Raw genomic sequence first — 22,186 nt, forward strand, 5'->3', positions numbered from 1 at the left:
GCCTTTTGCCTCGTGAAATGTACCAGAGCAGTTTTGTTTATTAAGGACATTATTAAAAAAAACAATCAAACGGTGCATCGCCTCGTGCCAGATGTCAGGGTTTATAATTTATAAGTAGATTATGATGGATTGTTATTTACCTTATTTAAGTTGTGCATATCTTCATAATAAGTACTTCAATATTGCGATTTAGAAATGTTTTACCACATTATGGCAAAATAATCAGATTTGAGGAATTTTAGTGTGCTTGTCATAATTTTGCTGTCTTACAATTTCTCAACCATTTCATAACAATTTGATTCCTTTGAAACACTAGCAGCGCTGCTGTGAAATGGCATGTTATTAAGCAATGTTACAAAACTATTGTCTTAATCTCCACTAAAAAGGACCATTTCCCTTTTTATTTATTTTTTAAATTTCTAACTTCATACTGCACTTTAGTGCTCCCTTATGAAATATATCTATTACCAAATGCTGGGGGTAAGAATTCTAAAATCCACCCATTTTACACCATCCATTTACCAGTTTAACCTCTCTTGATTATTTCATAAATAAGAGGCTTCTATTTACAAAATCTTATAATCAAAAGGAATGACTCCTGCTTTTTTGCAGTACAATGACTCCTTGACTCCTTGCATGTTTCCACTGTACTCTATTCACAAGCACACGTCTTTCATTAGTTATTAGATGCTCATCAGCTGTCCTGCAGAATGCATATGAATGGCATATGAGGGACAGAAAAAAGCGGAGCTGCTAGATACCGAGATGACCTGTGCAGGTCTGCTCTACAAATGGACTCACCGGGTTGTGCTTAGCAACGACAAAGCCACGCACCATACAAAAGACACAGGAGTTGTGAAGAATATGCCAAGCCAGAGCAATAAAGCTCAGTCCTGCTGTAGATTCATACAAACACATGTCAGGTGATGATGCTAATATATCAGAAAACCCATCCAAACAAGTGAGCTCAATTGTGTAAAGTGTGTTCATATTAAAGTGTGTTAGCATTTAGATCTGTATTTAGCACTATTTAAAGAGGAACTGAAAGGGAACAGCAAGTTCTTCACAGCAGAAACATGCAAAAGCCACAATCAATATGTAGAATGACACGTGCAGTGATTATATCTTTCTGGGTTACGACATAGTAACCTGCCGGCCCGCTCACATGCATGTATCTGCACTAAAAGCATGCTCTGATGGTCCGGATACATCAACAAAGCAAAAAAGAAGCCTGAGTCACGGCGCCCGTATACTTTAGTGCTTCAACAAGTGGGCGAGTGAGCGTTCATGCTTAGTTTGGCTTTAAGTAGGTGCGTTTGTGCGTGAGCGGAGCACCTGTGCATTTGTGTGTCAGGCTGAGAGCAAGCGTGGGTGTGTTTACACTCGTGGTTGTGGTGTTACTCACTCATGCATTGCAGGCCATGCTTTCTCTGCAGGGTCTTGCTGCACAGTGAGCAGGAGGCACAGCTGGAGAAAGCCCCCGGCACCAAATAATGCCCATTTCTGCTGCTACTGCCACACACTTTTTCTTTAGCCTCCCGCTCCTTCTCCTTCCCCCTCTCTTTCTGCTGCTCTTTTTCTCGGCTCTTACCCTGCAGAGGAACAAGAAAAGCAGAAATGTGTGTGTTCTCTTTCAGTTTGGCACACACGTCTTTGCTGGGCCTGACATTGCAAAACCGTGTCAGAGGCAGGATGTATAAGAGGGTGTGTGTAAGTTGGTAACGGACTTGTGTGTGCAGACACATGCAGACCAGAGAACTGTTTACGCCTCAGCAATTGGTCTTTTAAAATGAAGATCGGTTAATCTATTCTATTGCAAGGTGACGTTGTGCACCTTGTGTGTGTGGTCTAGGTTTACCTTATCTTTATTGAAGGAGCCAGTCACCCTGTTCCTCAGCGAGCTGAGAGTCCTCTTCACCTTGGTGCCTTTCTCCAACTTCTCTGCACGATCCTCCCCTTCCTCTTCAGGGCTGGTCAAAGGAGCAGAAATCGCAATAAATACCAAGAAAATACAAACATACAGAAAAATAATCTGAATACAATATATTATATTAATATTATTATTGCATAGTGTAGTTTTCACTGTATAGCCTTTATTTTGTACAATACCAATAACAGCTTTATGTAAATACACCAGAACCATATTCACCGTATGTGTATATGTGTGTGGACGTTTTCATTTTCATCCAAAATGTCTGCACTTCAGTAATAAGGGAACAACGACAGGACAATAGGACAGTACTTACTCATGGGAGAGGAACTCGTACCAAGTGACATTTCCTGAAACTTTACTGTCCGATCGGTTGTTCCTCTCCTTCGCTCTGCGGAGAACAATGAGAAGGTTCTATTGCGGAGAGAGAGACTCAATTTCAATGGCAACTGGCCAAAACTTTAACCATCAATAAGCAAAAGAGACAATCTGAGAGTATAACGTGGTGAAGCCAGCGGTGCACTTTTAACTCGTGTGTTTCCCTCGGTCAGCTGGCTTGGATTGTCAAGTGAGCTCATTGTCAACGATTGATTTTTTGAACATTATTTTCCCTTTTATTTCTCCACAGACTCTTTTCACGAGATGATGGAATACTGCGACAGGGCCCAAAGAGGCACATGCAAATACACATGCCACAAACATGCATGCACATACATGTAAGGTGCACACACACTTACATACTTACACACACTTACTACTCACAATTACTAGAATCATTTCTGTCATAGGAATTGCATGTATTATACATTGTTCATTCTGTACACATGGCATCCATTGTAGTCTGTCCATCCCGGGAGTGGGATCCCTCCTCTGACGTTCTCCCTAAGGTTTCTTCCCTTTTTTCCCTCTTGTAAGGGTTTTTTCATTTTTTGGGGAGTTTTTCCTGTGCCGATGGTGGGTTTCGGGGCAGAGGATGTCGTATGTGTACAGACTGTAAAGCCCTCTGAGGCAAATTTGTAATTTGCGATTCTGGGCTATACAAAATAAAATGACTTGACTTGACTGACACGCACACACACACACACACCCACACACACAGTGCAGTGCTCCCCTGGATCTGGCTCTGCTGCCCCTCTGAATACAGGTAGGAGCGTTTGAGGGTCCGTCTCCTGTTTACTTACCCATGGTACAGCTTTAGCTCCTGCAGAACTTTCTGTACCATCAGCCTAAGACAAACAAGACACTGAGGTTGAGTGGGGGCCGCCAAAAGGGAGGAGGGGAGAGGAGAGGAGAAGAGGAGTGAGGAGTGGAAAAGAGAGGAGAGGAGAAGAAAAGAGTGAGAGGAGAGTGGAGGGGAGAGTGAGACTGCTGGGAACTGTAGGTGCAAACTCTGATCTGATTTAGGGAAGAATCCTCCCTTGACTGCTGCCTCCACACAATCACCAGAGCGCACATAAAGTACACACACACACACACACACACACACACACACACACAAACACATGCTCAGGGGCCATCTAAGGAGCAGGGCAACAAGACTGTGGGAGGAGGAGGTTGCAGACATATGACATGGAGCAGAAATGTCAGGAGGGAGTGGGGGAAGCCCCATCCCCCCTTATGTGGGAGTACCAGACTAACAATTTACAACTACAGTGAACTATTGCACTGAACCATTCAAAAGCAATGGGTGTAATTTAGAGGAAACAGGAGTGATCACAAGTTGCCTCCTGTGGATCAAACCAGAGGAGTGAATTTGTCTTTCTTTTAAGCATCATTTAACCGGAGCTGCCAGTCAGTCTGAGGCATCTTTAGGAGAGGAAATCGATATTCCACCACATCTTGCGAGTCATAATTGGTGTTTGGCCTTACTCGAGCTTGAGATGCAATTGATATTTGTGCTTACGTATGGCTGTGTCCTTCAGTAGAGTGTAAGTTTTCCTCAGGGTCAAACTCCTCCGCTGCGGAAGAAGGGATGAAACGGTAAAATAAGAAAAACGGCTGCCTGCCGAGTGCAAAACACATAAACTAAGATGAGCTCTACTTGCATAACATCTCAGCCCCACCTCCTGCTGCCGTTGCGGCCTGTTTGGATGTCTGCACAACACGGGAAATGTGCGCAGCACGGGAACATTCATCTGTGGCGAGGATCTCTGAGCGGGAGTACAGATGCCTTCTACGCGCGCCAACGGCCTGAAAGCGTTGGAGGGGAAACACAAATGTACACCATGGGCCCATTTGATGTGTTTTACCTCCAGCCCCAAATATACAGTTGGAAAAATAATGTATCATGATGACTTTTAGCAATATTTTGCACAGAACAGACAGATTCTGCCCTCTGTGAATTAGTGTCAGGTATTCAAGCTGTGGCTGAATATGGAACCAGCAGAAGGCCATATCAGGAGATCATCTGGAGTGTTCAACATGAAAGAACACCAACAACCATTTGATCTGTATCATCTGTTTAGCATTTATCTTATTAGAGTTCGGTTGATTTAAAACAATCATCGATGAGCCAAACTGTTCCACTGGGTGACACGTTCACGTCTTCCTCAATCCCACACACACTGTAAATAATCACAAGTTAATTAAATGCAGATTAATCCACGGCTGATAATAAACACCCAAACAAATGGGTATATCCTCTTGTTCGGGCCACATCTCCTGAAAACGTTTAGGCAATAGCCTTTTTTATTGAAATGTTTTAGGGTTTTATGAGTCATCAGTGGAAACCGCTTGGCTATGGAACCGCCATTCTGGTCTTGAGGTAAGATTTATTGACAATAATCTGTTTAATGTGTCACTATTGCTTTACTACCATGCTGGTGAGTCTGGCTCTCGGACAGGGGACCATCGGCCCGGCGCCATCTGTCTTCTCTCCTGGACACGCTGTGCAGCCGGAGGTCTGCGGCAGGGGGGGCTGGAAGAGACCCTTTTCTCCCTCTTCATCATCCTCTCTCTCTCCATCACTGTCCATGGCCGTGGTATCCAGACTCAGTCTGGCAGCACACCGGCAGACACACACACACACACACACACACACACACAGGAACTTTTAACCACACACTTTTAAGCAAGACCCATTTATGCCCTGCCTTTATTTGCCTTCGTTTTTCTTTCGATGTCACTAAGCATTTTGGTGCAGGGGTTAAATTCTCGTAACTAAAAGTAACTTTGACTGCATTATTTTGAAAGCTGTGAGAGAACAACCACCTAAACCAATAGAAACACTGAGCTCAGCTGAAACATACTGTAGACTTCATAAGCACGGGAGGAGATGTTTTTATTCCTATGAGAATGTTCCAGTCAATTCTCTTCATCCGCTACAACTATCTCTCCGTCTTACCTCCTCCCCAGGTTGATGGGGGACACGGGGACACCCCAGCTGTGCCTCCTAGACGTTGACATGGATCTGACCAGAATGGGACAGCTGTCCAGGTCCGACTCTCCGTCTGACTCCATGGTGGGTTGCTCGTTTACTTCTTCTGATCCCGTTATGCCTTCGGCGGTTTCCATTGATCCCAACAGTCCACTCAGATTAAATGTCAAGCTGAGCCCCACGGCGGGGCCTGAGGAATCGCCGCTGTCAATGATACAACCTGGCAACAATTTGGGTTTGAGCTGACTGACCACAAAGTTTTGATGGGGTTCCACTGCAGGGTGAATATAGAAGGTGGGGGAAGATGCTGCATAGACCTGAGTGGAGTGTGTGCTCAAAGACGTCTGGCTGGGTTGGAGGAGAGCAGGACCTAACTTTGAGTTTAGGGCTACCTGGAGGCCAACACTTGGGGTGTGGCTCCGCGGGACTATGGTCACCGTGGATGAAGTCGACTGTGCAGCCGGTATCCCTCCTTCCAGGTCTTTTAAGTACTCGGAGTCTCTGGCGAGGCCCAGCAAGTCCTCCAGACTGCTTCTCACCTCGGCACAGGGGAAATCATAGTCGCTGACTACTGAACACGCATCCTGCAAATCAGCCAAGGCAGGAAAGTGTAGCAGTTAAAAGGCAGAGGAGAAAGAGAGGAACAAGGACACAGGCATGAAAAAACAGAGGAGATGAATACATTGTATACACTGATACAATATCAGTGTATATTGTCAAATACACTGAACACTAGCTTCCATCCACAATTTAAGTAACTTAAGTACATTGCCATGCTAACATTTATTTTCAGCTTAATACAAGCTCATAGTGACGATGCTAAAGTTGCTAAGTGAGCTTTGACCTGGTTAGTTTTTAAGGTCAGATGATCAAAAGGTATTGCGATGCATCTCGGAGGGAGATGAATGTCCGAACAAATTGTTGCTGTAGTCCATCCAGTAGTAAAAAAAGAAAAGGTAATCTCACTGTGGCGGAGGATGAAAAGTCACCATAGTCATGAGAATACAGGATGTACCAAATTTAAATCCATTCATTAAGTATTGAGTTGTTTTAGTCCGACAGAGTTTTCCATCACAACAGCAACGCAGCCGAAAAGGAATCAACGCTAAATTGAATATACATAAATGATCCAAATCTTTTACCTGATCTTTATTGATGCTCCCAAAGAAGACCTCCTCAGTGACCGAGGCAGGAGACAGTGAGGAGGAGGAGGAGGAGGAGCCTGTACCACCGTGAGGCTGGACACCGAGCTGTGCACTGGGAGACCCACAGGGCTGACTACACGGCTTGCACTCAGATGCTGAAAGGTAATGAACGTGATGTTTGGGAGTTATATATATATATATATATATATATGAAAAAAGTCAATGTTTCAACTGTACCATGAGGGGGGGAAAAGTACACAATGAGGCTGATTTTAGCAGCTGCACAACACCTGTGTGATCAACTTCAGTGATGGAAGACAAGCTCAGTTACAGCCCATTTGCTCACGTCCTCTCACCAAAAGCTTCTTTACGTTTCCATTGCATGAACACATTCCTGGATTCACACTGACGTCACTGCAAACTGCGTGATGAGCCAGCAGCGGTGGTTGGAGAGCCGGAGATTATGGTCTCACTGAGCTTTCAGCAGCCCGAGGAGCTGCTTGCTTAATGTAACATTAAATGGATGCTATGTAAAGGAACTGCACAGTGTGGAGCTGGAGATCACATATTTGAGGTAAGAAGGGAGCGACGCAGCTACGACAAGTTGCATAAGCCCGATCTCATAACGGTTCCTGTGAAACTGAGCTTTACAATGATGAGTGGGAACAGGTGAACTGCGGCTGCTGACGTCATGTTTCAGCTGAGACGCTGCTCTGTCTCTGTGGAGGACTGTGGTCAGAAACAAAAACATGCCAGTAGCATAAAATATGCTGTGAAGCAAACAATCAATGAAATAATGCATTCAATTAAATTTTGATTAAGCTTAAAACACATATGAATATATAATATATATATCCATTGTGCAATTTACATTGCATTGGATTATAGATACCCATACATATCCTGGTGGGCCGTCCGATCATATTTCTGACCGCTTTGATTAGTGTCTGTGTGTGTGAGTCGCCGACCTCGGGTTCCGTTGTGCAGTGAGATCAAATGGATCTGAGTGCTGCACCACGTCTACAAACCAGCAGCATCCGCTCCACAGCCAAGGATGCCCTCACATAAACACACCGTATAGATCTATAATACTCAATCACCCCCCTGAAGCTGGGGGGGGAGTGGCAGCGTCACCGCGGCAGGATTTAGTTTGGGTCCAAACTGGTGTTAAGTGTAAACTCAAACACTCCGTACAGAGTGCTGCAGCTGCTTGATGTTGTCCAGTAGCGCTGCCGCAGCCTTTTATGGTCGGCCTCTCGTATCTGCTTATATATCACACACGGACGAAACACGAGTGTGTGTGTGTGTGTGTCACTGTGTGCAAGCGAGTGCGTGTCTGCTCAGGTGTGTGTGTGTGTGTGTCTCCATAACCATTTGGCACTGTCATGGTCAGCTGTTTTCCCCACAGTATGTCTCCACATAACAGGGTGGCCTGCTAGTGCAACAAATTACTATTATCACATAATAAATTACAGTAACACACATCGTCACTGAATATCTAATTAATCTAATACATACAAGTATTAACGTATTACTTTTATTGTATTTTCAAATCAAGGTTAGGGATAAAGGGCAGAGATGTGCGGTCCGGGGAGGCTCGTCATAAAAAGTCATTAGTGTCATTTCTGTATATGATTCCAATCATTTCAAGCATTGTTATAATCAAAAGAGCAGAACTGTCGTATTCAGAGAGAGAAGTCACTGACAGAGGGGTCACGTGCTGCAGATTGTTACGTTTTGACTTTGTTCTTAAGTCAAACTGACTTGACTTGTGATCGACTTGTCCTACAATGAATTTGCCATCGTACTGAATTCTTGTAACTGAAGTTGTTTTGTCTCTTCAGAGTAAAACGTAAAACTATAACAGTATATATATTAAATAGTACAACAATATAATAATGAATGAAATAATGAAAAGGGAAGGAGAGCAATGATTCCAACAACAGTAAACATAACTAAATCTACAAAAAACTACGGTGGATGAAAAAAATGTAGATGGGAGATTCGAGGGCGTAGCCCCTGTTTGTGTTCGATGAGCTCTGGAAAAGACATTTAAGCAACAGTGAGAAAGAAGGAAACGAGGGCACATGTTCCCCACACAGCTTATGCGCATACCTTTGAAAGGCAACATGACAATCACAAGAGGAACTCTTGTGATTGTCATGTTGGCATCATATGATACGGTCAGTTGATTATTTGGAATTAGCGTGATGAGTCTATGACCAAAGGCCCAGTTGTAAGTCACCTAACAGAGATATATTAAATCAACTCATCTGATGAGGTGTTTGTGTTAAGGGTCCTAACGACAATTCGGTACCTGGATGACTCACCAACCGGTGTCAGTTGTGTGCCTGTGTGTGTGTGTGTGGGTGTGGGTGTGTGTGTGTGTGACAGAGGTTGTGTCTGTTTAAAACAGAACGCGGAGGCTGTTAGATCTGAGGTCGAAGCGCACATCAAAAAAACATCTCACAGATCCGCTTTGATCACAAATTCGTCCGACGACGGTTTCAAAGTGTCGATCTACACAGACGCCGCGGCTCAAAGCTGAATGGAAGCATGCACACGGCTTCGTAAGAGAAAAAAGTCCTATTCTTCTGAGAATAACAGGGAACAGACGGTTTTATATCATAAAACTCGTCAGTCTCTTTCATCTGGACTTTCTGAGTGATTTATTTCCCATTAGGTTTGATCGTAAAACTGTAAACTCACACCAAACATCATGAAGAAAAAGGTTTGTTTAGGCTGTTAACTCTACATTTACTGAAGCATTTCCACACCAAATGATTAGATATGGATGAATAACCAAAGGCTCCTTCTCAGCTGTAGGTGCATATAGTGACATTTCTACAATGCAGCGACAAAAATGAGTCCCTGAACTTTGCAAAGAAAACTCTTCTGCCACACAGCAAACGTCACTCACCACACGCCCCAATCAGGTTAAAATGGTGAACAACGGATAACACATCCTCCTGTCCTAAGGTCACCTCCAGCCCACGCCCTCCGTTCTATCCAACAAACCAAAAAGCGGTGAAAGCGGCGACCACACGCAGAACCTCTACCTCGCTTGAAGGACCATCTCTTCATCCAGAGCTTGGAGAAGGAGGGCCAGGAGTTGTTGAGGGAAGAGTCCGCCATTCGAGCAGCAAAGTGGGGAGGCCAGTTGGAACTGGAGCTCTCTCACGCTGGAGCTCTTGCACCAAGCAAGAGGAAGGGAGAGAGACAGAGAGAGAGAGAGAGAGAGAGCAAGAGGGGAAACGAGGGACGGAGGGAGGGGAAATGAAAGGAGAGGGAGAGAGAGTCCAAAGCAAGGGAACTGCTGGTTGGGGATTACCGCTCTAAAGACTCAAGTGAAGACACGATAAGGGCAAGAAAGACAAAAAAAGGAGTGGGAAGAGAACAGGAGGCCTCAAGGTTTTGCTTTGGATGTGTTGAATTGTTATCAGACTTATATATGATACAGTGTGAAGGGACCAAGAAAGGTTTCAAGCTGATAAAACCGAAACAAAGCCAGGGCTTCAAACAAGCGTGTTTCGCTGTTCAGTTTGCAGTTCAAATATGTTATTGCTATCAGGGAAATACAGCAGAAAGAGAAAAAGAGAAGGAAGTGTACGCGCAATACAAGCAGGGCGATGATACGTTACACTTTTTTGAAAGTCTGACTTACGCCACATTTTCTGGAGAGAATTAAAGCGAGATATGTCTTTTAAAAGAAATGCAAGAAGCTGTGAAGTGGAACCATCCCCGTACAGCAGAGAGAAACACACACACACACACACACACACACACACACACACACACACACACAGCCTGACAAATTGTTGCAACCATTGTGCGTCTTAACCTTCTCAAGTGTAACTACGGATCACTGTCAAGTTCAGCTCACTGCACATCAAGCGGAAAAGTCTCTCGCTGTTCCCACAGACAAGAGGAGAGAGAAATGCACTAAAACACAACTCTCTTGCGGGGGGGGGGGGGAAGAGATACGTGACGAAGTGCAGAAACACAGACCCCCCCCCCCCCCCCCCCCCCCAAAGTGCACTATACTTACATTTGACGATCTTTGGGGTGACGAGTGGCAGCAGCACGTCCCTCCTCGCGAGGCAGAAGACGGGGAACGGGGGTCCCGGTTGGTGGAGCCCGTCGCTGTGTTCTCACTGACTGCAGAAAGGCTGCGAGCCGGCCGCAGGACCGCGGCCCCGCTTCCTCTTTCTGTCATTCTGCGCCACAGAGGACGCGCACACCGCGGCGCACGTGGCGGCTATTTTTAAGAAGCGTGTCATCGCGGCTCAGGTTTTCTGAGAATGTTTACACAGTAAACTCTTAAACGTATTTCATGGAGCTAACCCCCGCTCTACAAAAAAAAAAAAGCCGAAGGCGATGCATGCATTCACGAGTCAGTGCATCCATCCTTCGATTAGTCCGATCGCCGCTGTGGCGCCGCGCGAGTTGACGCTGTTGCTGCGTGTTTTGACGCCGCCTGTCAAAGTGGGTTAGGAGGAACTAGCTGCGTCTACGGCGGTTTGAGTCGGAGCGTCTCTTCGTCAATCTCCGTGTCTTTCACTTTGAGGTTATGAAATGCACAAACGTTGAGCAGATGCAGAGAAAACGGTGCGGTGGAGTTACGGACTCAAGTGGAAAAGGTGCAGGTTCAATTGTGTCGATTTCATTCTTTGTTTTGCAACCGCATTGTAAGCTAAGACACTCAGATCAGCAGGAAGCAGGTTTAAATAGGAGCGTGTTGGCAAAGAAGTGTGAAGAAATGATTTAGACCCCCCCTCAAACAGTCAAGACGCCCTTTGACGCCCCAAAAAACAAAAGAAAAGAAAAAATAAAACCAATGGAAGAAGTATTGAGAGTTTAGATTTCACTGTAAATAGCCATACAATTTAAAAAAATGTGTAGGATATTATAAAAATGTGCAGTGGTCTAAACCCACTTCTAAGAATTTAATAGAAAACATTCATGATAAGTGACACATTTGAGACATAAAGGCTTTACGGGTGACATGCAACTGATGTGAGCAGCATTTTAAAGCTATAGTTGGTCCAGGGGAAGATAACTATTGTATAGGCGGTTAGGGAGTTTTATGTAAAGCAATAAACACATTTATAGTCATACTTCTAATTGCATGCCTGTGAGATAAAGAACGTAACCCATCAAACACACGTGGTAGAGTAAAAGTATAGAGCAGCACCAAACGGAAATAGTACCAAAAGTACCTCAAAGTTTGTACTTGGGAACACTTTCCTCCATAGTGCTACAGTCATTTTTTCAGTCACAGTAAAGTAATGATTCTCCTCGTGTTGAACATTTTCTGGCAGTCTGACTCAGTCCATATAAAAGCCACACAAATACACATATTCTCCAATAATTTTATTCATAATTTTAATATAAACAGTTAATTGTTGAATAATTTACACACAGCAAGATTTTAATTTTCATATCATTGCAACATTTTCTGTACATGTCACTACTTGGCTCTCCTTTGAAAACATAGAAAAAATAAATTGTCAAGCGCTCATTTAGTCATGGCACATTTTTGATCCTGTACAATATGCATGTATTTCTGTCTGTGTGTGTCTGTGTTCAATATGTTGATATCTGTGATACATAAAGATAATGGCACATTTGGATCCAGTGTGAGGGATGAAGCAATCTGGGTTGGTTTGGTTTCTTTCGGACTGTACATGAAAGACATATTCCTGCTGTCTGCACACGCGTCGGCGTCTCAACACAACGTATACACAACATATCCCAAAATTAACACATCAGCATATTCATCGGCGACAAACGACATTGAAGAAGAGGTATCCTGCGAGACGACACACAGCGTTCTGGGGGCCACCTATGTGCACTGAGGAGAGAAAGACTCGGATGGAAACAGAGAGGAAGAGCAGCAATCGGAGACAGAGAAAGCCGTGGTAGAGACTTCATCATAGGACGACACGCACACAAACCCATCGATTTAACCAACGCACAGCACGGGAAACAGGATAGAGATAAATAGAAGGTATCGGTGTATAAACTGGAGCAGACCACTGGACCCACAGATGACTCTTAAAACTGAGGACGCTGGCCTTTCCTCAGATTTGTCGCCCCACCTGCACCCCCTCCGCCCCTTTAAACAATGGCGGATCTCTCCCTGATCAATAACACGGGGGGGGGTCGGGGAGACGGCTTGCGTGACTCTCATTGACTCGTTGTGTTGTTGTAGGACAAGTTTCAAATGGTCATTTGCAAGGTGCTAATTCCTGGACACTCGAATAGATCCTGAACGTCTCACCGTCATCCCCCCTAAAATGCCGATTTACAATTTTCCTTTGGTACAGCGTTTGTACCAATAAAGTAAAACAAGACATAATGTGTTCTTTGTTGATCGTGATCTTGTTAGCCACGCTGAACTGGATGCTATCCACCTTCTCATCAAACATGCCAGGAAGGCAATTTTCATATTTCCCAACATCCTCCAGCTCTACAGTCCGAACTCTAAAGTTGTATGGTGGTTTTTAGCTTATTCGGGATTTTATCACTCAGTTTTCCTCTTATTCAAAAAGGATGTGCAGTGGTCTTTTCCAGTTTGTTTTTTTTAACATACAAAAAGAAACACCCAACAAATAAAACAACACATTTGCAAACTAAACATCCGTTTTGTCAGAAACTATTTCATACAACATCCGTGGTAGGTGACATGTTTTTTGTGACTCAAAGGCTTCACGGCTGACATGCTATTGTGGGCGGGTGGTTTGAAATGCACGCATGCATTGAGACACGTTTCAGGCCGCGTAATGTTTGTGTCTCGTTACACGGGGGTGAAGCTCCTCTTAAATACACAGACAGACTTGACTTTGCTTTCCGTGTAGTGGGTTGTGTCACGAAAAGAAGAACAAATAAATCAAATCTCTTTACATTTAGAAGAAAAAAAAAAGTTATATACACCTTGATAGCATCGTTAAATTCATATCGTACAAGTGTCGTAAAAGTTTACAGTCAGAAAAGGTAATTGTGTTCGCCGTCCTTTGGCCAAAAAAATAATTGGGAAACATCTCCAAAATGTAATACTTCTTTCTTTCCTTTAAAACAAACCAATAATACATACGATGCTTTGTTCTCGCCCTGCGCGGCGTTATTTGCATGCTCTGTTCAACAAAACAAACCTAAACTTCCTTAAAATGAAGTACTTTTGTTTTCAGGGTGGGTCGGGGGAATTTGCCGCTATTTACAGTTGAGGGATTATTACTTTGTTTCTTTCATTTATTTATTGTGAAATAACAATATGTACCAAAATGGAAATCCCCAAATTGTATTGCATTCACTTGATGCTAGTCGTGGGTTTTAGGGTGTTTTTTTGGGCCTCGCTGTCAAAACATACTAATCGCATAAAGAAAAAAATTAGTAAGAATCAAATTGCTGATGTAGGCGATTCTTTTTCTATGCACAAGGCAAGCAAGATCCGAGCAGCTCAACTATCACTAAATCCAAATTACAGCCTTTTCCAACCAAGCAGTGAGAATATTTTCTCTGCAGTTAAACTAAAGAACACAGAATCCCCCCCAAAAGACCCACAATTCCTGTGTTTTTCATATCACGTTTGAGAAATGGAAACTATTCTTTAGGGGGGAGGGTGGGGGGGGGGCAAGGATCTGCGGGCCCTGTTTGCCCCGACCTGCAATGCTCCCATCCAACCGCCAGAGGGCGGTCCACACACGTCACATCCCCATCTTCAGAAGGCCAGAAGGTTTTCAGATTCATGAAAAGGGCGTTTGGGTTTTTGTTGTTGTCCTCTCCTTGTTGATTGATGCAAGGATGCTGTGAGTAGATTAAAAAAAAGATAGGTAGCTGTTCTTCCTCCTTGTCTCCTCTTTATCCCCCAACCAAAGTATCAGGCAGCCTCCCTGAGAGGAAAAGTTACAATCTAGAGTTCATGTCTGCTAACAGTTCTTATGGCACACAGTCCCAGTCTAGCTATATTTCATTTGCAGGGGGGGGGGGGCTCCTCGTTAAAATCTTTTTGACTCAGCTCAGACGTCAGTGTCCTGATCAGCGTCTTGATATTCACAGTAGAAAAAAATATACACACAAAACAAAAAATGAGCACAGAGAAACAGACAAATCAGCGGACCACGACTGGAGGAGGTGTGTGATTTGAACGCTAACCGCTTTTGACAATAAAGAGACAGACTGAGGAAGAAGAGCTGGGCTTTATAGCAGACAAAAGGGCCTAGATGGGATTCTTAAAGAAGCATGAGGGCCCAGGGGCATTCAGAGACAAGCGATTTGTGTTAATGTCCCACCGCCCCAGGAAGCCAGTAGAGCTGCTAGCACAAACGGCCCGGAGGATTGGTGAATGTGGAAAAGGCCAATATGCACAATAAAGCTACACCGCTCCTTCCAGAGCATTTAGTTTAACTTTAGAAACTGTTGAAAAAGGCCGTTACTTTCCACTTTGAGTAAGTGCTCGGGGTGAAAGATGTAAAAGCGGCGGGATAATAGTTTTATATCTTAAGTTTATCCCGTAACGCCAAAATCAGGACATTCATAAACAGAGCAGGGCCAAAATACCCCAAATATATCAACACAGGAAACAGCTTCCCTCAGCAAAAAAAAAGAAGAGAAAACAAGAAGGGAGGAATTCAACAGCAGTGTTGTACCATAAAGAGATATTATTTGAATTAATCGGATTCTGAGGAGCTGATGGGTAAAGATTTTCGGCTCTTTAGACTGATTCATCCATATGCACTGAGGTAGACTCTGGCCAAACACAAAGACGACGACGACGACAACTACTTACTTACTCACAAACTAACTAACTAACTAGCACTCCTGCTCACCATCCGCTACCTGTACAATAACAAACTAGGCGTTTACGTCGCTCTAGTCTGAAACACGGTAAAAATGCTCAACTAAAAAGCTAACCGTGTTCTTTTTTATTCAATGACAATGATCATAATAAAATAAATATCTGGTATTTCAAAGATATGGGCACAATCTTAATTAAAAATTGCATATGCATGTGAACACCACCACAAGATAAGCAACCTAGATAAAAGGTGGAGACAGGAGCAATGTCCCATTTCTATATAACATACTAATTCTAAGTGGATTTACTGTGCGTAGTGTAGACAAGGATGTACTAACTGCTCATTAAAGTTATCCTTTAGTATTAGTATGTAGTGTGGAACTGAAACACAGCTGAGCTCCACCCCTTTTTCTGTCATGTACGCAAAACTGACGCGGCGTCAGATCTTTTTTTTTTTTCCTTTCTTTCTTTTTTTTAATATATATGTTTTTCTGCTTTTGTTTCCAAACTATGTCAAACTATTTACAAAGTACAAAAAGCCCAAGATTGGAACTCCTCAGAATAATTAGCTAAAATCTACTTCATGACCTCGGGGCCCCTGCGAGTGCACACCGGCCCGGACTCCGGCCGATCCAGTGTCAACGCTAAAGCACTAAGTGAACGTGGGTGTTCAGACCGCACGCCGGCGACGCGCTAAAACCAATAGTACAGCATTTAAAAAAAAAATAAAACTGCCCCAAACACTTCTACTTCCCTTCCAGCAAAGAACAAAGTTGCACAACGCTACGAAACACAAATGCAGCGTTGGTGTCTCTGCCTCTCCTGCCTCAGGAGAAGAAATACAGAAAGAGCACAGTGTGTGTGTGTGTGTGTGTGTGTGTGTAGCTGAGTGTGGGTTTGAGAAGGCACTGGTAAAACATGGAGGCAGCTTCCCTGCTTTCTCTCGCTCTGATTCTGTGGGTTGTCATTGTTCACAGAAAGCTGCCAACACTTTGGCTGTACTATAAGTGCTGAATGCCGTTTGGCAACCACACCACACACAAAAAAAAGTCAAAGTCTGTTGACTGCTGTGGATACAGAGAGGGTGAGAAAGGAGTTGTTATGGGGGATCTGCTGTGAAACTCTAAAAAGGCCCGTGGGCTCTGGATGAAGGTCGTAGTGGATTAATTACCTCGATGGCGGATCAGCAGCATACTTTCATGCAGCTCTGAGTCGCGGTGCGGTGGAAAGGAATGTGTTTGATTCCGGACAGGAGGGGGGGGGGAACTTCAGCTATTGGATTATTAAGAAGGTAAGACAAAGTCTTGCTCGTGTGTGCTCTGAATCCGACGGGGTGCGGCGATGGGATCAGCTCTACCAACCGACGGGCAAAAAAACGGGGGAACGAGCAGTTCCAACTGAACCCTGGAATGTCAGACCTGAGTGAAACAGCTGCTGCACACCGTGTCCTGACGGCCCAGCGGCATGTGATAGCAGAGAGGATAACAGGATTAACAATGCCCCCCCCCCCACCCGTCCCCTCTCAGAGAGATAGAGACACGGCCCCTCTCCTCACTGGCTGCTGTGGACACAGTGGGAACTTTCCGTTTATCTCTACAGCCCCTCAACCACAAAACGTGGAAATTTCCAATAGCCTGATTTTGAGCAGTGAGTTCTGCAGCCAATGGGAAGCCTCGGGAAGACTGAGGGGGGAGAGCATGCAGGAGGTGTGTGTGTGTGTGTGTGTGTGTGTTGCAGAGCAAAACCGAACAACAACGAGAGGGGAACATGAATTTAAAAGAACCTTCCATTCAAACACCGAGGTCCTGAACTGAAGCAGATCTCAGGTGAGGTGTAAAGGGGGAGGGGCTACTGCTTCCGTTCATGGTTTCATCCACCTGTATTCACCGTGGCGACCCCTCCTCCCCGCCCTCGCGAAACAAGCAGTCAGTGTTACGCCGACACAAGGAGGCACAGTCACATGGAGGAAAGGACGAGCTCTGACCTCAGTGACCGTTAACGACGACAACCGGAGAAGAATCGCGTGAAGAAGACATTATGAACCTGCGACAAGAAAACACACAAAGCCCCTCGGCTCCGGCGGGACCCGACCAGAGAGACACAGCAGATGAAAAACCGCAGGTGCACTTCCACCCAGAAAGACCTCATGCCCCTTTTATAAAGCTTCTTTTTTTTTTGGTTATTTTGTTTTTTCATTGCTGCAGTACAGTTTTCTCCTCGGTTCTCAGAGGGAACGAGGTTTTAAAAACCAAAAGGATGCAGTGGGTACACAATACTTGGTGGGCCGTCTCTCTTTCCACTGACGCGAACAGAGAGCACTCAAGAGGGACTGGAGGCCTAAGACACAGAGAGCACTGGTGGTAGTTTAGTGTGATTTCTTGGGCTATAAAAATAAGAAAATTTAAAAAACCCAGAAAGAAAAAACCTGGCAAAATAAAATACTAGCAAAGCTTCTGATGAAAATATTACAAATATGCACTATTTACAAAAACATCAATATAGCATACATTATATATGAAATAACGGTACATAAATACCAATACTACATATATAGCATATATCATTTTTATATATTTATATACCCACTAAAATATATCAAAGCAGCAGCTATTGGTCAGTCCGAGGAACTCTTTTGTCAAATTCTTATTTGTTTAAATATCCTTCAGCCTTATCGTGAGGACACAGAAATAAAACTGAGAAAGGGAAGAGGAAAATAACATTGAAGCAAATAAATTAAAACTGTTCACCAAACACCCGATGAATGTAGGAATTCTGCAGAACCGAACAAACAAAGAAAAAAAAATTTAAGAAAACATTCCTCCAGGAATAGATATTTGTTGTACAAATAAAGTCTTCCCACTGTTCCAAACTGATTAAGCCGTTGTTCAAAGGGAAATTAGTATAAGCACTGATGGACACTTCTCTTTGTTTATAGGCCACATACAAAAAGGCCACTATTTCAGTAAAAGGATTTCACTTAAAACAAAGCACAGAAATGTGGAAATGCAGATGGGGGGGGGCAAGTCTGGGAGGGGGGGTGTGTGTTGAGCATAAGCAGCCTTCTTGGTTGTCTAAGGTTTTTTGTGTTCACAGTTTGGTTTTTTCTCTGTTTCCATCACAAAGGACTCCCGGAAACGTGCCAATAGTGAAAAACAATAGATAGGTAATACGGTAATAGAAAGTCCGATGTGTAGTTGAGGAAGTTAAAAAAAAGAGTTACACCGTGTTTGCATTCCTCGCCTGCCTGTGTGCGGCAGCCGTGAGGAAGAAAATAAAAAGTCCTGAGATCTGGGTGTCTTTTTTGAAGGGTTTCTCCAAGAATACGAAAATCAGAAACCGATGAGAGGAACATGAAAGATACAGAAAACAATCGACTGGAAGAGAAAGACTGGGATGGGAAAGGGGGGCGTGGGGTTAAACAAGGTCTCTTAGGAAACAGGAAAGGTTAGGAAGGGCTGGACCTGGGCAACGATAAGATTCGTCCGTTTTTCTTGCCACCGTTCATGTGTGTGTAGGGGCCGTGCTCCTCATAGTTCCCCCTGCGGGCCGCCGAGGGCCCGCTGTCCCTGCCTAAGCTCTCCTCTCTCTGGGAGTACGAAGACGGGTCCAGTGGGATGCTCTCCATGTTGTCCAAGTCCAGGTCATACTCCTCTGTCTCTGGGACTTTGTTCTCCTCGCTGTAGAAGAAGGAGAAATCGTGGAAAGACGGGTGCAGGTCCTCGCGCAACATCTCGATGATCTCTTGGAACAACGGCCGCATCTTGGGGTTGTACTGCCAACACATCTGCATTAGGCTGTGCCTGGAAAAGGGAGATCAAGGCATACAAAGCTTTACCCCTCTGAGGCATTTAGCCCCCAAGTCACTCAATTAATCAATCAACTCCCTTGGCCCACAAAATAAGTAATAAAGTATTCTATTGGAAAATGACTTTGACAATGAGCTCCATGAGAAGGCCGTGTGCTGGTTGATTACGGCAGAGTAGCTCCTGCAGTAGGAAACTACTCCACAATTCCACACGTACACAATATTATGATGTTCTGCTGCCAGATTAACATGAATTGTGGGCATCGGTCGAAAAACGACTCCTTGAAAATGTTTGCAAGGATCCTCCATCTGAGAGATTAAATCAGAATATCCAGAGAGGATATAGTTTAATGATAAAGCCGGAGAGACAAGGTGGCCCAGGGAGGCGACGTGCGCCGTTTACTCACATCCTCTCCGGGCAGTTATCCGGCCGGTCCAGGTATCCTCCATCCATGACGAACTTGAGAACCTGTTCGTTGGATAAACCCTGGTAAGGCTGCTCTGCTAGCGTAGTGATCTCCCACAGCACGACGCCAAATGACCTGCCGACGCACAAACCACCAAATGAGATCAAATGGCCCCCGGCAAAGTGGTCGGGATTGGAAAGACAATAGGACGGGGACTCACCAGCAGTCCGAGTGGGCTGTGAAGACGCCGTCCTTCAGAGACTCTGGCGCCATCCACCGGACAGGAAGCAGGCCCTTACCTCCTTTACGGTAGTAGTCAGTCTCATAGATGTCTCGGGTCATACCAAAGTCTATGAGCGGGAGGGGGAGAGATTTGTGATTCAATTTGACCGAAACACACAAATAACAGAGATGAAATGCAATTGCAGTTCGAACAAGGAGCAAAAGGTACCTCCAATCTTGACGGTAAAGTCTTCTGCCACCATGCAGTTTCGGGCTGCAAGGTCCCTGTGGACAAACTTCTTGGCGTTGAGGTAGGCCATGCCATCCGAAATTTCTGCTGCCATCTGGATCATCTCCTTCAGCGTAGGTGGTGAACGGCCTGTGGGGTTGTTCTGTAAAACCCAGCCCCCACCCCCAGAGAAATAAAGTCAGCCACGCATTTGAATATGAGCACGAAGCATCCTTTGGCTGTATTGATCTCCAGCTCCAGGAGGAGGATTTCTGCGCCGCATACCTCAGAGTCCGGCCTGAGACCACGCAGGTAGCTCTTTAGGTCACCGTGGGTCATCAGCTCCATCACCACCAGGGTCGGCTGACCTTTGGACACCACGCCTAACAAACGCACCTACAGAAAAGAACTTCCAGTATTTACCCTTTAAATGACGAGCAATTAAGGCGTTTGATTTCTAATGAACACATCAAAATTCAAAGAGCCACATATGAAAATGACAACTACCACATTTCATTCCACCAAACGTGGGTTTAAAAACCATCAAACTATCGGTGATTTTAGCATTTCAGTACTTCCCTTCATTGTGGGTATGGTGTCCTCAATTATTTTACTTTTAAGAGAAACATTTCCTCTTCTCCATGCAGACAAGATTCATACATTTATAAGAAGTTTCTTTTGTTGTCATTCTCTCTTCATTTGTGGGTAAATCATGAATAATGGCGCCATACATCTCAACATGATTTTTTTTTTTACAGTTGTCAGCATAACAAGTGGCAATTTAATTGGTGCTTAGGAGGCTGTTAAGTGAACATATATTGGTAGGCACAATTGCTCACCAAGTGTGAACATTTCATATGAGAGTCAAACTGTGTGTCAATATGGCAGCATCAACACAACACACGAGCCACGATTAAATGAGTCATACATGTTCACGCTGGTTTCAACCAGATGAACGGAAAGATGTGATAAAACTGCAATTCCCAAGTGCATAGCCGTCCCGGTGTGCCTGTTTGCCTGTGACGACGCTGTGAGAGGGTTTGAAAAGCGCTACGCGGTGACGTACCACGTGGTGACAGTTGAAAGCCTTCATGACGGAGGCTTCGTTCAGGAACTCGATCCTCTCGCGCAGGCTGGCCGACTCGTTCACCGTCTTGACGGCGACTTGTGTGTCCGGGTCTCCTTTGATGATGTCCTTGGCGATTCCCTCGTACACCATGCCGAAGGAGCCTTGACCGAGCTCTCTGAGCACCGTGATCTTGTCCCGGGGAACTTCCCACTCATCGGGGATGTACACTACACACAGGAAGGCACAGAGCGCCGTTTAAATGAGGTAGTCCTCCACAAATGATCATGTTGTAAATACGGGAAGAAGCACATGTTGTGGTTGTGTAATGCTAATCTTACCATCATTGGTGCTGATGTACTCTGGGTTCGAGGAGGCGATAAGAGGTCCGGTCGGGCCTTCGGTTTGCCTGTAACACAACAGCATAAAGCACGAGACGCTGAAGACGGTTAAACAATGGAAACGTCTTGTTAATTTCCGCTGTCACACACGCATAACGGCTCCTGGGCTCAAGTGTTCAAGTTCAACACCGTCTTAACAAAACGAGCACCAGTCCTCTCTCTTTGATGTCGTTTAGTGTAATCTGCTCAGTTTCTATATCCAGCTGGGTGGATCATCCCGACGCCAGTCAAAGATTCATACCTCTTTTTGAGGATGACAAAGACTCCACCTCCTATGAACAGCAGCAGGATGAAGCAGATGACTGGACCCATCACAATCCAAATTAAACCTGGATCCGCTGCAATAAACACAGAAGTCACCGGTCAGTTTGCTGGGAAGATCGCAGAGTATAAAAGAACAATCTGTATTAAAGGATATTAATGTGTAAAAATGTTACGGTCCTTGGTTATTAAATATCTTATAATATTCATGAATAATTATTTCAGCAGTAGACAAACTGCCCAGATCCGTGTGAACAATGCAGGAGATGCAGGTTCAGTTAGTCAGACATAAAGCCTGCGGTCTTACAATTGGGCATGTAGAAGTAAGTGGTTTCTGTAAAAGAGCCATTTCCCGCCAAGGAGGTGGCGCGGACCCTCACACTGTAGTTCCCAGGATGCATAAGCGAAAGCTTTGTGCCACCTGACGTGAGGTAGGCCGGCCGTGACACACAAGCTGTGAGATCCTAGAAATGAACAAAAAGAAATACATCACAAGATGTTTAAAGGGGTGACAAAGGAGGGCAGACACAATTCTAAAAGTTAACCC

The 22,186-nt window shown here is 44.6% G+C and overlaps 2 protein-coding genes across 6 annotated transcripts in view; both read right to left on the reverse strand.

The window, feature by feature from the left end:
• arhgef18b (rho/rac guanine nucleotide exchange factor (GEF) 18b) overlaps positions 1 to 10,948 on the reverse strand; it is a 35,703-nt gene extending 24,755 nt beyond the window's left edge. For 2 of the 5 annotated variants that reach the window (XR_013468624.1, XM_040183547.2), the window contains exons 1-10: positions 9,511 to 9,664; positions 6,449 to 6,606; positions 5,274 to 5,890; positions 4,746 to 4,926; positions 3,994 to 4,120; positions 3,834 to 3,888; positions 3,112 to 3,156; positions 2,247 to 2,321; positions 1,859 to 1,970; positions 1,406 to 1,592 (exon numbers count right to left, since the gene is read on the reverse strand). Coding sequence is in view for 4 of the 5 variants with exons in the window: in XM_040183547.2 (XP_040039481.2) it covers positions 1,406 to 1,592; positions 1,859 to 1,970; positions 2,247 to 2,321; positions 3,112 to 3,156; positions 3,834 to 3,888; positions 3,994 to 4,120; positions 4,746 to 4,926; positions 5,274 to 5,890; positions 6,449 to 6,606; positions 9,511 to 9,586 (1,633 nt within the window). In the remaining variant the exon portion in view is untranslated. Of the gene's footprint in view, positions 1 to 1,405; positions 1,593 to 1,858; positions 1,971 to 2,246; positions 2,322 to 3,111; positions 3,157 to 3,833; positions 3,889 to 3,993; positions 4,121 to 4,745; positions 4,927 to 5,273; positions 5,891 to 6,448; positions 6,607 to 9,510; positions 9,665 to 10,499 lie in introns of those variants that run through there. The other 3 variants (XM_078108392.1, XM_078108393.1, XM_040183548.2) reach the window with 3 other exon arrangements.
• A 4,746-nt stretch (positions 10,949 to 15,694) lies between these two features.
• insrb (insulin receptor b) overlaps positions 15,695 to 22,186 on the reverse strand; it is a 67,140-nt gene continuing 60,648 nt past the window's right edge. Inside the window, exons 15-23 of the mRNA XM_040184073.2 lie at positions 21,947 to 22,103; positions 21,620 to 21,716; positions 21,319 to 21,386; positions 20,978 to 21,207; positions 20,197 to 20,307; positions 19,912 to 20,074; positions 19,681 to 19,810; positions 19,461 to 19,595; positions 15,695 to 19,048 (exon numbers count right to left, since the gene is read on the reverse strand). Of these exons, the coding sequence (XP_040040007.2) occupies positions 18,694 to 19,048; positions 19,461 to 19,595; positions 19,681 to 19,810; positions 19,912 to 20,074; positions 20,197 to 20,307; positions 20,978 to 21,207; positions 21,319 to 21,386; positions 21,620 to 21,716; positions 21,947 to 22,103 (1,446 nt within the window). The 3' untranslated portion in view covers positions 15,695 to 18,693. The remainder of the gene's footprint in view (positions 19,049 to 19,460; positions 19,596 to 19,680; positions 19,811 to 19,911; positions 20,075 to 20,196; positions 20,308 to 20,977; positions 21,208 to 21,318; positions 21,387 to 21,619; positions 21,717 to 21,946; positions 22,104 to 22,186) is intronic.

This window comes from Gasterosteus aculeatus, chromosome 8, assembly GCF_964276395.1.
Source record: "Gasterosteus aculeatus chromosome 8, fGasAcu3.hap1.1, whole genome shotgun sequence".
NCBI lineage: Eukaryota > Metazoa > Chordata > Actinopteri > Perciformes > Gasterosteidae > Gasterosteus > Gasterosteus aculeatus.